General features: G+C 38.7%; 1 protein-coding gene across 1 annotated transcript in view; it reads right to left on the bottom strand.

The window, feature by feature from the left end:
• Nucleotides 1-12,634, bottom strand: part of notch2 (notch receptor 2) — a 48,306-nt gene that overhangs the window by 21,855 nt on the left and 13,817 nt on the right. Inside the window, exon 2 of the mRNA XM_044043854.1 lies at nt 11,642-11,723. Within this exon, the coding sequence (XP_043899789.1) occupies nt 11,642-11,723 (82 nt within the window). The remainder of the gene's footprint in view (nt 1-11,641; nt 11,724-12,634) is intronic.

Here is a 12,634-nt window from a genome sequence, read left to right as displayed (position 1 = left end):
AACTGGTGTTAGATAAAAAAAATCACACTTTTAGAAATATGAAATTGAGACAAACAGAGGAGATAGGGTTATACGAAACTCATGGCTCTAACTGTTATTAATTATTTGCCACTCCACCCCAAAGCAGCTTGAAGTTATTAGATTGTGAGTGCATGGGAAAGTAGAAAGAGAGCCATGAATCACGCCAGGCAGACGTTTCACAGATCAATCACATCTGTGGGGCAGCCCCTGGCCAAGTGGAAAGGGAACTTGACTTGTAACCGGAGGGTAGCCGGTTCAAATCCCCAGCTGGCCAAAAAGGACTGGGGAACCCCCAATGCTCCTAATTCTAGGATGGGTCAAAATGCAGAGGAATCCTTTCCCTTAATAAAAGCTAATTAACTTTAATTCAGCCTGGTATGATGTGAGTCATCCACTTACTGTCTGTTCAAATACAGACAGCACCATCTACCCACACATGAACGGTTGATAAAATCAACCAACATGAGACATGATCTAACTTGCATTCATTGACCACAACAAATGCTACAATGATCAATACTTTTTTTTTTTTTTGAACAATTTTCAATTTTTGAGACTAGGTATGCATTTTCTTAACTTACTTCAAGCAAACAATAGGTCTGGCAGTATTTATTTTTGATTGATCCTGGTGGTGCTAAGTCACGTCCGTCAAGCCTATTTTAAAAAATTATTACAGATTTGTCAATGACAGCATTCAGACTGACATTAAAATGCATCATGATTTCTACATGTGTCTTGTGTGTTTGTGATTTTATTAATTTTACAAAGTCAAGAGCAGTATAAATTAAACAGAAAATCATTTGGTCAGTCAGTGGTTTCTGTCAATTGTTGTGGTGGCCTCAAATGTATATATTTGGTGCCTCGGACTTATTGACATGATCACTGCTCAGAGAATCTAGCCACATGCGTGCTTGGCAGCTCCAAGTATGGTCTGGGTGATCAAGTCCTCAGCCAGTCTTGTGTGTACTTATGTGAGCTGTCCACTTGTGATCAGATCACCTAACCTTTCCCCAAACAATAGCCAATAAACATGGCCCTGCATCTGAATGTACTTACCAAAGTCACAGCTTCATCAAATGTACTATTTTCTTTTGGGAGCTTACTGAACGTTATTTAATCATGACTTGGGCAGTGCTGACTAAAATATCATTGGTTTTGGTCAGTTCATGGGATTTGTTGTCAACAACACAGTAAAGAATGTTAATTTGGCCTTTAAATACATCGTTTATGTATTCTCTAAAATTCCTCTATTTTCAAACATCGTATAGGATGGGTCAACACAAACAAGTTAGCTGATTAGTGAGGTCTACTATTTACTACAGAAAGATCATCAAAGAAAAGAAAAAGTGAATCAATCTTTATCTCAACTCTAAAAGATGTATATGTAGCATAACTTATCAGCACTGCAACATCAAGCATACCCTAAAATGTATGTAACACACATAAATACACAATCATAAAGATGCCCCCGAGCCACACTAGACAAACACAACTTGGTCATGTTATCTCAACAAGAATGCCATCCTGGGAATTAGTGCTGCTCTTTTTTTCTACCGGACAACCTCTCCGCCCCTATCCCAGAGTAATGACACAGCTCTCTGCCCTCTAACATACATCACATTAGCAGGCTGACTCACAAAGAACACCATGTCCAGGTTAATGCCGGGTTTACATTTCACTGGGAACATTTCACACATTTTCACCTTTAAATCTAAAGGTAACATGAGATGCATAGTCCAGAATAACCACTTCAGTGAGAGAAAGGGGACATTTGAAACGTGTGCTTTGTTGTAATACTCTGGCTATTCTTTCAGTTATTTGAGTTTGGAATAAACATGACTTTGTGACATTTATTTTTACTGTTGTGAAACTGCCCGGCAACTCAAAACCTCTGCTCTCTTAGGTTGTCAAAATCTTTAAAGTGCTGACACGGGAGATGCAAAATTCAATCGCTGCTTTCTAACCAGTGTTGACAGAACCAAATGCCATGGCGTCAGAAAGCGATACCACTCTGTCCTTCAGGTTTCACTGCTAGATAGAGAGCTCATTATTAGCCACTGGCTGTATCCCCAGGACTTGAGGAACACAAACAAGGCAGTGCATGATTCACATTATTGTCAGGGAGGGGTAACTTAGTGGAGAAGAGATAACCCACCAACTCTTGCTGAATACAACCCAGGCAGAAGTTTCATTCTTCTGGCAAGCTTACATACAAAAAAGAGCCAGCTTTTGCACTCGAGACGAATGTGTTTAGAAACTTAAACACACAGTCAGCTCTGCTTTCATGAACAACACTGCAGAGAGGGTTTATGCAGCCAAACTCATCTATGGGATTCTTTGTTTTGCTCCATGAAGACTTTTTTTTCCCTCGTCTTTTCTACATCTTTCTCTTGCTCTGTGAAGTTTCCTGCAGCCCTTCTTTCCCTCCATTTCTCACTCCTCCACTTCTCATTTCTACCCCACTCCCGAGGTTTCAGGTTTCTACAGCTGGTTCACATTAGCGCCCCCGTCTCATGCACCTTCTCCCCTCCTTGCTCTTTCTCTGCACCCCCTCTCTCTTCATTTTCTCTATCCTCCTCCTTTACCATCATGCTCTGACCTCTGCCTGTCCTGGCTGTCTGTGGAGGCTTCAATAAGCAGGGAGGGGAGGCATGACCCTCACTCATTTATGTTACGTACCTAACCTCCTCGATTTTTAATTCCTGAGTCCCAGGCTCCTCTTACTACTCCTACTCTCAATTCAGCGCCCCCTTTTTGTGTCAATTGTCTCCTCCTCCGACCTCTCCTTCTTTCGTCAACTACATACCTCCTCCCCACGCTGCTATTCTAGTCTCAGCAAAGCCTAATAACTCCATCATGCTTCCCCCTGCAGCCATAGCCACAGAAAAACGACAAGAGAGAGGGAAAGAGGGAGAGCATGAACCAGCTCTTATTTCAATCTCTGAATCATTCCCTCGCTTGGCTGGTGCATAGATGGTCTATTCACTGTGCAGTGTTCATGCATGTGTGTTCCAAGTCAAATTTAAAGGCACAATATTGTCTTTACTGCAGCTTGTATGCATGGCCCTGCAGCACACTTAGTGGTGGGGGTTAATCAGAGGTTTAAGGATAGTCAGGTAGAAAACAATAGACCATTTTAAGAAAAGTGAGCTTCAGTGAAACTTGTCCGGAATGGTAGAAAATGTAGATTATTTCATAAAACCTGCTGCCATTTAGACTATAACTTAAAATCCCACATCACTTTCATCAAATCAAGTGGAAATGTGCATCATTTGCTTCACTTATTTTAGTTGAAATATTTAAATTCAAGTGAAAAAGCTATGTAAATGAAATGTTGTAAAAGCCAATCAATGCTGGACAGAGTTGTTGCAAAGAAATAACCCCCACTCCAATTTTCCTGACAAAAACAGATGAAAATTCACTTTCATCATGGGAGTGGGGGCTCACTTTCACACCTTCATTTGGTTTTGGTTCACTTTCCACACTGCACTTTTGGACCAAACCGCCTGGACAACATCACACAGTTAAAATAGCTGTTCATTTTGGGCGGTATTGCCTAAAACACACACTGATGTGGATGAATAAAAGCATGAGGAAGAAGAAAACCCAGCTCATCGATTCCCAATGAAAGCGAACTGCACCAGGGTTCACTTGCAAATGAAGCAAGTAGTTCAGTAGAGCAACAGAATGACAATTAACTTTTTGAGGGAGTTTTGTGTTTGTGACAATAGAATAAGCAATTCTGACAAACTTTATGTTAAATCATTGTTTGTTAATGTCCCCAATTACTATTCTAAAGTCAACACAACATTTTGTAAACTTACCATTCTTTTTTTACAAAGCTATTTGCCATGTCAGTTTTATAAAAGCTCTATAGATTTCTCACTGATATGAAGATGATGAAGATGGTTTCCAGGTGCATGTAATAAACTGTTGGTGCCTGCACTAAAAATAGCCACAGCTGTGAGCAAACCTGAGCCATAAGAGTGGTTGCTATCCATTTATGGATAATTGTGGTTGTACAAATCAAGCATACATGCGTGCCATTTCCGCAAAACTGAAATATACATGCCTATGTCTTCATAAATCAATATAAAAGACTTGTTCAGACTTACACCAAGCCATGGAAATGATAGTGAGTTTTGCAAGATCTTTTTCTTGCATTTCCACAGTGTTTAACAGGTCTTGTTGTTTGTGACTTGCAGTAGTGTATAAAGCTGAAACAATTAATCGATTAATGAATTATTAAATTTATCGACAACTATTTTGATAATTGATTAATCGGTTTGAAACTTTTTTCATGATTAAAACAAGATTTCCGATTGTTTAAGCTTCTTAAATGTGCTTTTCTTTAAAATTTCTTTGCTCTGGATAGCAAAGAAATCATTACAAGTTAATCATTGGACAAAACAAGACATTTGAGAACATCATCATTTCATATTTTCTGGATTAATCCAGAAAATAATTGACCGATTAATCGATTATGAAAATAATCGTTAGTTGCAGCTCTAGTAGTGTACTAGTTCAGCCCACAAAGCAGTGGGTGCCAAGGGTAAAAGAGTTCTACACTGGAAAAATAAAATGCACCTATACTTAGAAGTAAAGGTTTAATTATGGGTTTTCCTTTGGCAGGATGGAAACAATGAATCTTAACTTAAATATTCATCAGTAACAATGTAGCTTTTGTGAGTTGGAGGTGTATTTTTTTTTTGGCACAGTAACTCACTTCCCAGCACTGTTTTGTTTCTTTACACTTTCATAGTTAAGAACATTCATAGAGAAAGCAAAAACAACATCAAAGAGAAGGGGGAGAGATGTCAAAATGACAGAGACAAAAGAAAAATGCGTGACAGAAAAGAGGAAGGTGGACGAAGTGAAACAATTGCAATAAGGTGGAAATAAAAGTCAGAAAACCAATAACAGCGAGGCATTGTAAGAGAAAAGGAAGCAAGGCAGACAGACACAGAAGCATCAGTGCAGACAGAATAAAGGAGCACAGAGCAGGGTGGAGTCTAAACTAGAGCCATGTGGTAAACTTTCAAGCTATGTTTAGAAACATGTTCATAAAGAGTCATCTGAGAAAGCACGGGACACATTTACTCTCTGAAAACGTCTTCTGCCCATCTTACTATGTTGTTCTGTCATTATCCTGGTTCTGCGGTTGTTTTAAGCGGAATCTCCAAAAATAGGTCTGCCGGCCTTTAAGAGTTCCATATACGGGTCTCCTCTGAGCAAAGTGAACAACAACTGAAACAAAGTTTATGCCACTCTATGAAGATCACCCGTTAACTGGACTTCTATTGTTTTGTTAAATAGTTACTTTTATTATTTCATAACATTACTTTAAACCACCCAAATATATTTGCTCTCTGCTAATATCTGTTCTGTCTTTATTTCAAATATCTGTTTGGAAGTTAACACTGGAACAAAACAGAGTTTGTTTTCAGTATTTATTTATTGTATTTCATTGATGGTTGTTAATTTTTCAATCATATATATACAATTTGATTAATGCTTAATCATGGAAGGAGGGGTAAAGTTCATACTTGTCAAAGAGGGGTGATGTATAGTACACTGTGACCATATGACAAAGCAGAGGTATAGTGTCACCATCACTGTGTGACAGAGAGACACTTATCACCTCAATGAATGTGGGTTTATGGTCTGGTTGCTACATTCCTCACTGTTTCGGATGGCTTCCTCTTTTTGAGAGTAAGGGTTGAGTTTCCAAGCCTCGAAACAGCATGCTGTCTGTGTATTTTACCCTTCATTTGTTTGTTTTTATGTTTTTGTTTGTTTATATGTCTGTTTATTTAATTGTGGAGATCCTTGAAGAGAGAGTCAAATCTCAACAGACACAAGAAGTAGGCCATGGTGACTGCGCACAGGCTTGGCACTAGTGCTGAAAAGTTTCAAAACTTAATTATTAAAATAGAATTTTAATAGAACAACTTATGGAGCAACTATACAAGACATATACTGGTTTCAGCATTTGGGTGGTGTTACGAAATCACAGATCTCTTGAGGGAACTGCAGCCAAAGTATAAAATTACAAGTTGCGCCACAATTTCAAGACACATACCATAACTGTATGCTACAAAATAGGAAAGCAGATGAGAAAAAACTCAAAACCAAACTGAAACGAACAGTGGAAACAGGGCTGATGTGAACTTGCCCCAGGCTCAAGGTGCCTCCTACTATTCATACACACACACGGTCCCTATACACAAAGAAACCCTTATCATTGTAAAAAGTCTGTGTTTTTATAGCACCTTTCTAGTCTTGATGACCACTCAAATCTGCTTTACTATACCCATTCACTCATACTTTCATACATGTGCAGCACATGTAGACTAGCAGAGCCGGGAATCGAACCCACAACCATCAACCCATTCATTGTTGAAAGACAATTCGCTCTAACATGGTCGCCCCAAATCACCAGTCCCTCTTACAAATTCAATAATGAATGAACCATTTGAACCAGTTTGCTGGCTGAACAATGCAGCTTGTCCTAATGTTGCACCTTTAATGGGCTTTGGCATCTAGATAGCCAAAATATAGCTGAAATGGGCACGTTTCTCCAGGTGTCATGTTTCCACCGTGTATCCTTCCCGACTGCAGACAAAAGCCAGATGTAAGTGGGCGTTAAAAAAGAAACATTTTCTATTTTCTATAATGGAAATGCTCAAACCCAGATATAATTAAAAGATGATATGACTGATAAAGGTAAAAGGTGAAGATGACAAAAAATAATGTTGGAGACAAATTAAGTGATTGGTTAAAAAAAAGAAATACTAGCATTTGTGGTGAGAGGTCTGGGTTGTGGAATAAGGATTAAGAGGCCAGGTGAGTTGTGTTCACAGACATCTCAGCCCTTGCAGCAGTGGGAGGGAGCGAGGCTTGGATGGATGAGTGACAGTTTGATGAAGAAGGCATAACAAGAGGAAAATTACACTCCTCTTTCTACTCTCTCCCTCCCCCCCCTCAGCGCTGCTCTCTCATCATTAGTTAGGACTTGCGCTCCAAGGTATTCCTCCTCAAATTACCTTAAAAGAGACATCCTCTTTTCTTTTGGCCCTTTCTCTTCCTCTGTCTGCCCAGCAGGCAAATGCTACCTGTCACTCAAAGAAGCAACAGGTCTACACAGCACAGTAACACTCTCCCCTCACTCTGATGAAAAGCATTTTTTTTTTTTAATAAACAAAAGAGCAAGAGAATGACTGCACAAAAAAAACGAAGAATGGAGATGGACAGTTTATACCATGAGATCTTCATAGACTGCTCATAAATTAACTCAGCGGGTCCGACTCCATGTTACAGAGCTTTCCATTAGTATCAGCTATTAACCTAGCGGCTTATAAGTCCAGTTACTTAATGATACTAATGTTTGGTTTATTTTGCTATTCTCTGTGTGTACATTTTATGACCAGTAGCCTTGGATTCAAAACAATGCCAAACATGTCTGTCTGTATCAGTCCAGACCCTCTATGCTCGATATGGGAGTGTAAGGAGTCATCTTCCTTTACACTGCACCTTTAACAGCAAGCCCATTTTTAACACACAATGCAAACATACACTAAAAGAAACAATGTTGACAAAGCAGTATATACACAGACTTGCTGGTATGTAGGATTAAAATGAAATATCCCTTTAAAATAACCGTGTTTGTTTGATCTAATAACGCTGCACGCTAATCATCAACATGTTCATATAAATGACAATGGTGTGATAAAATAAATAACACATTCTTTCTATGATTTCTATGGATACTGAGGTTGCCATCGCGCCTTGGTGATGTCATTGGAAGTGAGACTCTGCATAGTAGTGATGTAGAAGAACTATCAATACGTCCCCCAACCAATTCAAGTCAATGTCAGCTGTCATCCTGAACATGACTAGAAGTACCTAGTATGTAGTACTGAACTTTTATCTACTTGTTTATTTGTGCTTGGTCCGATCCATTTTCTCACGGGGAACAGGGTTTGTGGCCTAAACTGGAGCCAACCATCTGGGGAGTTTTGGCATAACCTTTTGGAGCAATCATGTCTTATATTCATTGTTTGATCAAGGGAGATAAACTCAATAAAACAAGCAAAAAATAAAATTGCTGCATTTGAAGGAATAGTGGCATTACAATGCAGCAAAGGGGTGGACCCCCCCTCCCCCCAGAAACCGCTACGTAGAGACCAATGTATCTGTGCTCTCAGTCACTATCTCCCTTCAGCTTCAACTATGTAGACAATAACTGGTAGAGAGACAGCACAAAACTATTTCTCACACCCTGAGCTGATGGCTTGCAGAGTCACCGGTTAGACGGCTTCTCTACAACCAGCCCTCTCAACCTCTCCCATGTGCTGGAATTTTAACACAACATTCCTGAGACATCTGTGCTTTCAAACAATTATTTTCACAGACATTTTCAAATTATTAGATATGAAATGTATGTACTGCAAACTAGGGCTGAACAATTAATCGAAACTTCATTGGAATCGCAATAAAGCCTTGTGCAATTTTCAAATCGCAGGAGGCGCAATATTTATTAAAGCCAAAATCAATAACTGTCTTCCCATTTTATTCTACATACTGAAGAGTGCATCTTTGCTTATCTCAGATCTGCACAAATATTACACAGTAATCATTTTAAATATGTCTTTCGCAAGAAAATGAAAATAATGACGTAAAAATTACCATTCACTATCCCTGTCAAAATAATCGGAATTAGATATTTATTCAAAATCATTCAGCCCTACAAAACGTTAAATGTTTTCCTTTTCCATGTCTATTAAAAAACATATCTAAAAAGGCATTAAACAATGGAAAAATAGATTCATACTCAGGACTACAGTTGTTGCATTTTTCAAACTTTCCAGGATGTATGGGAAATCTGGAGAGGAAGTGCTAGAAGCGGAAACATAGACACAGAAGCTCATTCTGATGCCAATCAAAACAAGCTTTGCTTACAATTTGAGGCAAATCATTGAGTCATATCAGTCATGTCCTCACCTGTATTTGTGATGATGTTTTGCCTAAGAAGAGTTAATAACATGATTAACTTCCTCTCACTGTATATAAAACTTAATTAAATTGTAAATAAAACCGATACAACTGCATTTATTCATTATTTTAACAGAATGAGCCTTTTGACAAGCAACACTGTACAGCAGGGGTCACAACTATATTTGGCGGGGGGTCAGAAGGTTTTAAGCTTGTTGTTGAGACAGTGAAATAAAAACAAATGTGAAAGTACGATCTTGTAAAACAAATGTTCAATGAGCGTCATTTTTGAATATAAACAAAGTAAAATCAACATTGTTCATTGCTTCGTTAATACACTATCTGACGGCAGTATTCACAATGTTAACATTTATTTGAAGGGTGTTTTCTATTAATGAATGAATGGCTGTTGTTGTTAGTGTTTGTTTATGTGTGCTGCGCGCTGAGCTGTTTGTCCCCGTCTGGCTGCAAGCGCGCACTGAGAGAAAATAATCAACAGGGCTCGGATCTAATTCCTTCAACAAGCTGTAAATTCAGAAATCAGACTTGCTGCACGATTGTGGGTTGATGGGCCTGAGACCAGATTATTATGGGAGAGACACTGAGGACAATGAGTGCGCGCGAGTCACGAACCCATTTAGAAGAAGCATTTATGTCATAAATTCAATATTATGAAATCTATTTGAAAGTATTTGACCCACTGCCATTCGTGTGCATGTAATGAGCAGTGAAATCTCTCTCAATCTCAGCCTATATTAGTTACAAAACTCAGATTATAACTGAATCCTCAGGAAGCAGACAATTAAATTATCAAGATGGAGTGACAAAAAAAAGCGATGGACAATACCCAACATATTTGTTCAATCACCCAACCCTAGACCACAAGGCATTTTTTTCTTTTTTAAAATTAAGTCACGGGCTGGATTGGAAGGAGGGGCGCTAGTTGATGATCCTTGCTACCAGACACTCTTGTGTGTGTTTGTTTGCGTATACTGTTCGTGTTTGCCTCCACATTGTAGAAAAATCGAACTGAGTAGATAACAAGCCTAACAGTGGGCCTGCGCTCTGTCAGCTGACTCTTCTAAACTGGAAGACTCCTCTTTGTGTGTCTCCTGGGCAAGAGGCCACTCTACTGTTTTTCTTTTATCTTCACAGTCATCATTCAATTCAGAAAAAAAATTACTGACTGGAATGGAAACAGAGACAGAGTGAGAGTAAGGGCAAACAGAATCCAATAGTCGCAGTCCCCAGCAAAAATCATTTTAGTTTTCTGTGCAAAAACTACAAAAGAATTATTACATGTGAGGTTGGTATTTACAGTTGAAATTTAAAAATGTGGAAAAATAAAAGTAAATATATTAAGAAAAATAAAATAAAAACCTGCATCATGAAAACTTGAGGAAGTGTTCAAGCCTCAGACTGATTAGAAGTATTTTGAGCACATGTGTTTTTTCAGTTATTGCATGGTAGAGGTGTGTACAGTACTATCTGCCTCATGCTCACTGATTTCAAGATCACGCTCTTGTCTCAAGCAATCATCTATTAAATGATTACATCTAAAAAGACTGCCCGCCTCATAGTTTCAGCTGTATGTACCTGCTACCTGTTACTGTTGTGCCTAAGAGCAATACAAAAGCTGATCGTCAATAAACATTTACAGTAATGCCGCATGTATGTCACACATGCAGGTGACATACAGCAATAACCCTCTGAGCATCTGCAGTAGAATATCTGTCTGACCTTCAATTAAACATTCCAAAAACATTACGAACACTTCTTATGAAGTGTTGCTTTCCCCTTCACTTTTTTTTACAGAAGCAGTCGCAGTGTGTTGAAATTCCAAAAGCTCTGGGAACAGACACACAGAGTGATTCACATCACATTTGATGAAATATGATCAGGTTCATGAACCAGCTATGTGTGTATTTCTCATCTGGAGTTTGGCTCGGGAGTGGCAGTGCATTTGTAAGACCACTTAGTCTTAATTACAAACTATACTAAGCTGTCAGAAAATGGAAGGCATACATTACAGAGGCCACTGTTCTCTAGTGCACGTTAGAGGTGGATTATTGGCAGGTTATTACAGGTTTCTCCAACCAATATGGAACTTGCCAAGGAACAAAAGGCTGGAAGTGTGTGGTAACAATTAATATCCTACAAGTAATTTTTTATTCAGGCAGCCAAGTTCAAGAGGGGCTTTTTTTTGAACCGGACACTTTCTCATGTAATAAAAATGTTTCTTCATTTTAGTGATCCCCCTGCTACAACAAATCAACAAAGTGGAATATGTTGAAAAATATGAAAAATCCCTTAAGTTATCAGTTCTATAGCAACCAGAGAGTATGTAACAAAACCCCCTAAATGACCTGAAAAAGATCTTGGGAGATTGAAATGTGTGCATTGGTATTGTTCCCAGAACTCGTGTACTTTGTCAGACAGAGCAGTCTTTTATTACTTCTTTCGTGCCAGAGCAAAACCTCATGGTCCCGTGAACAGGCTGAGGTTGAGCTAAAAACCCTATTTCACATCTTACAATGGACTTATGGGGTTTCCATCAATTTGTGCACATTGCTGTTGCAGTGGATGACAGCATGAATTCAAAAGCCTGAGCCTGAGTCAATCTTACCTGCAGTATTCAGTGCCATTTGTAAAGGTCAGACATGTAGCGTTGTTAACACACGGCGCCTTATCATCCATACATTGCAGAGCTGCAAGAGAAAAAAAGACACGTTAAACAGGTGAAGGGCAGTTTGTAGCATGTCCATCATATTTGATTATTTTTATACCCGTCATCAAAAATAAAGCTTTTTACTTGTGTTTATTAGTTTACAATAATCACTCGACATGGAAGAGCTGAGTAGGTTTGCATTGCAGGTGTGCTCTTTCTCTCTCTATCTCTCCCTCCCTCTGTCTGTCTGTCTACTTCCCTGACGTTTTGTTTCTGTACGCAAACAACCACTAAAATAACAAGCAGGAGAATTTAAGAAAACAAACTATTCTTTTAATTAAGACTTGACAATGAATAAGTGTTTATATTCTTACCTAAAGTTGTTGACGTTTTTGCCAAATAACTGACAAACATGTTTAAATGCAGCAATGATGTGCCGAATCAAGCTGCCCCGTTCTTTCAGTTTTTGCATATTTGCATGACATGTCCTTAAGTATACCTGCTTTTTGTTATTCTGTAAATGGTAGATAATTAGACTATTGATCTGATGTTGATGTATGGTATTTCTAGAGTGTAAAAACCATGACCCCAAAACCAAGATTTGAACCAAACCCTGGATTTTGTGATCTGTTCCATCCCACAACATACAGATATGTACATTGCCAGAATCTGTTCGTTATCCACACTTTATTAAAACTGGATTTAATGATCGACTTGCTGGGACTTGCTGAGTCTAGGCATGATGAGGCACCATGTTGGTTACATCCTGAGGCATCATATGGCTAAAAATAAAAATACTATTTGACCAAATAAAATCAATCATTCAGGGTTCACACACCCAAACCCTCTGAGAGAAAACACCACAGAGTACATGGTCGGGGCTTTTCTCCTTCTTTTCATTAATATAGACAGAGGATGCAAAGGGTTCACCACCTATTTAGGCAACTATGC

The sequence above is a fragment of the Solea senegalensis genome, linkage group LG14 (assembly GCF_019176455.1).
Source record: "Solea senegalensis isolate Sse05_10M linkage group LG14, IFAPA_SoseM_1, whole genome shotgun sequence".
Taxonomy (NCBI): domain Eukaryota; kingdom Metazoa; phylum Chordata; class Actinopteri; order Pleuronectiformes; family Soleidae; genus Solea; species Solea senegalensis.
This window is presented reverse-complemented; position numbering and strand designations above follow the sequence as displayed.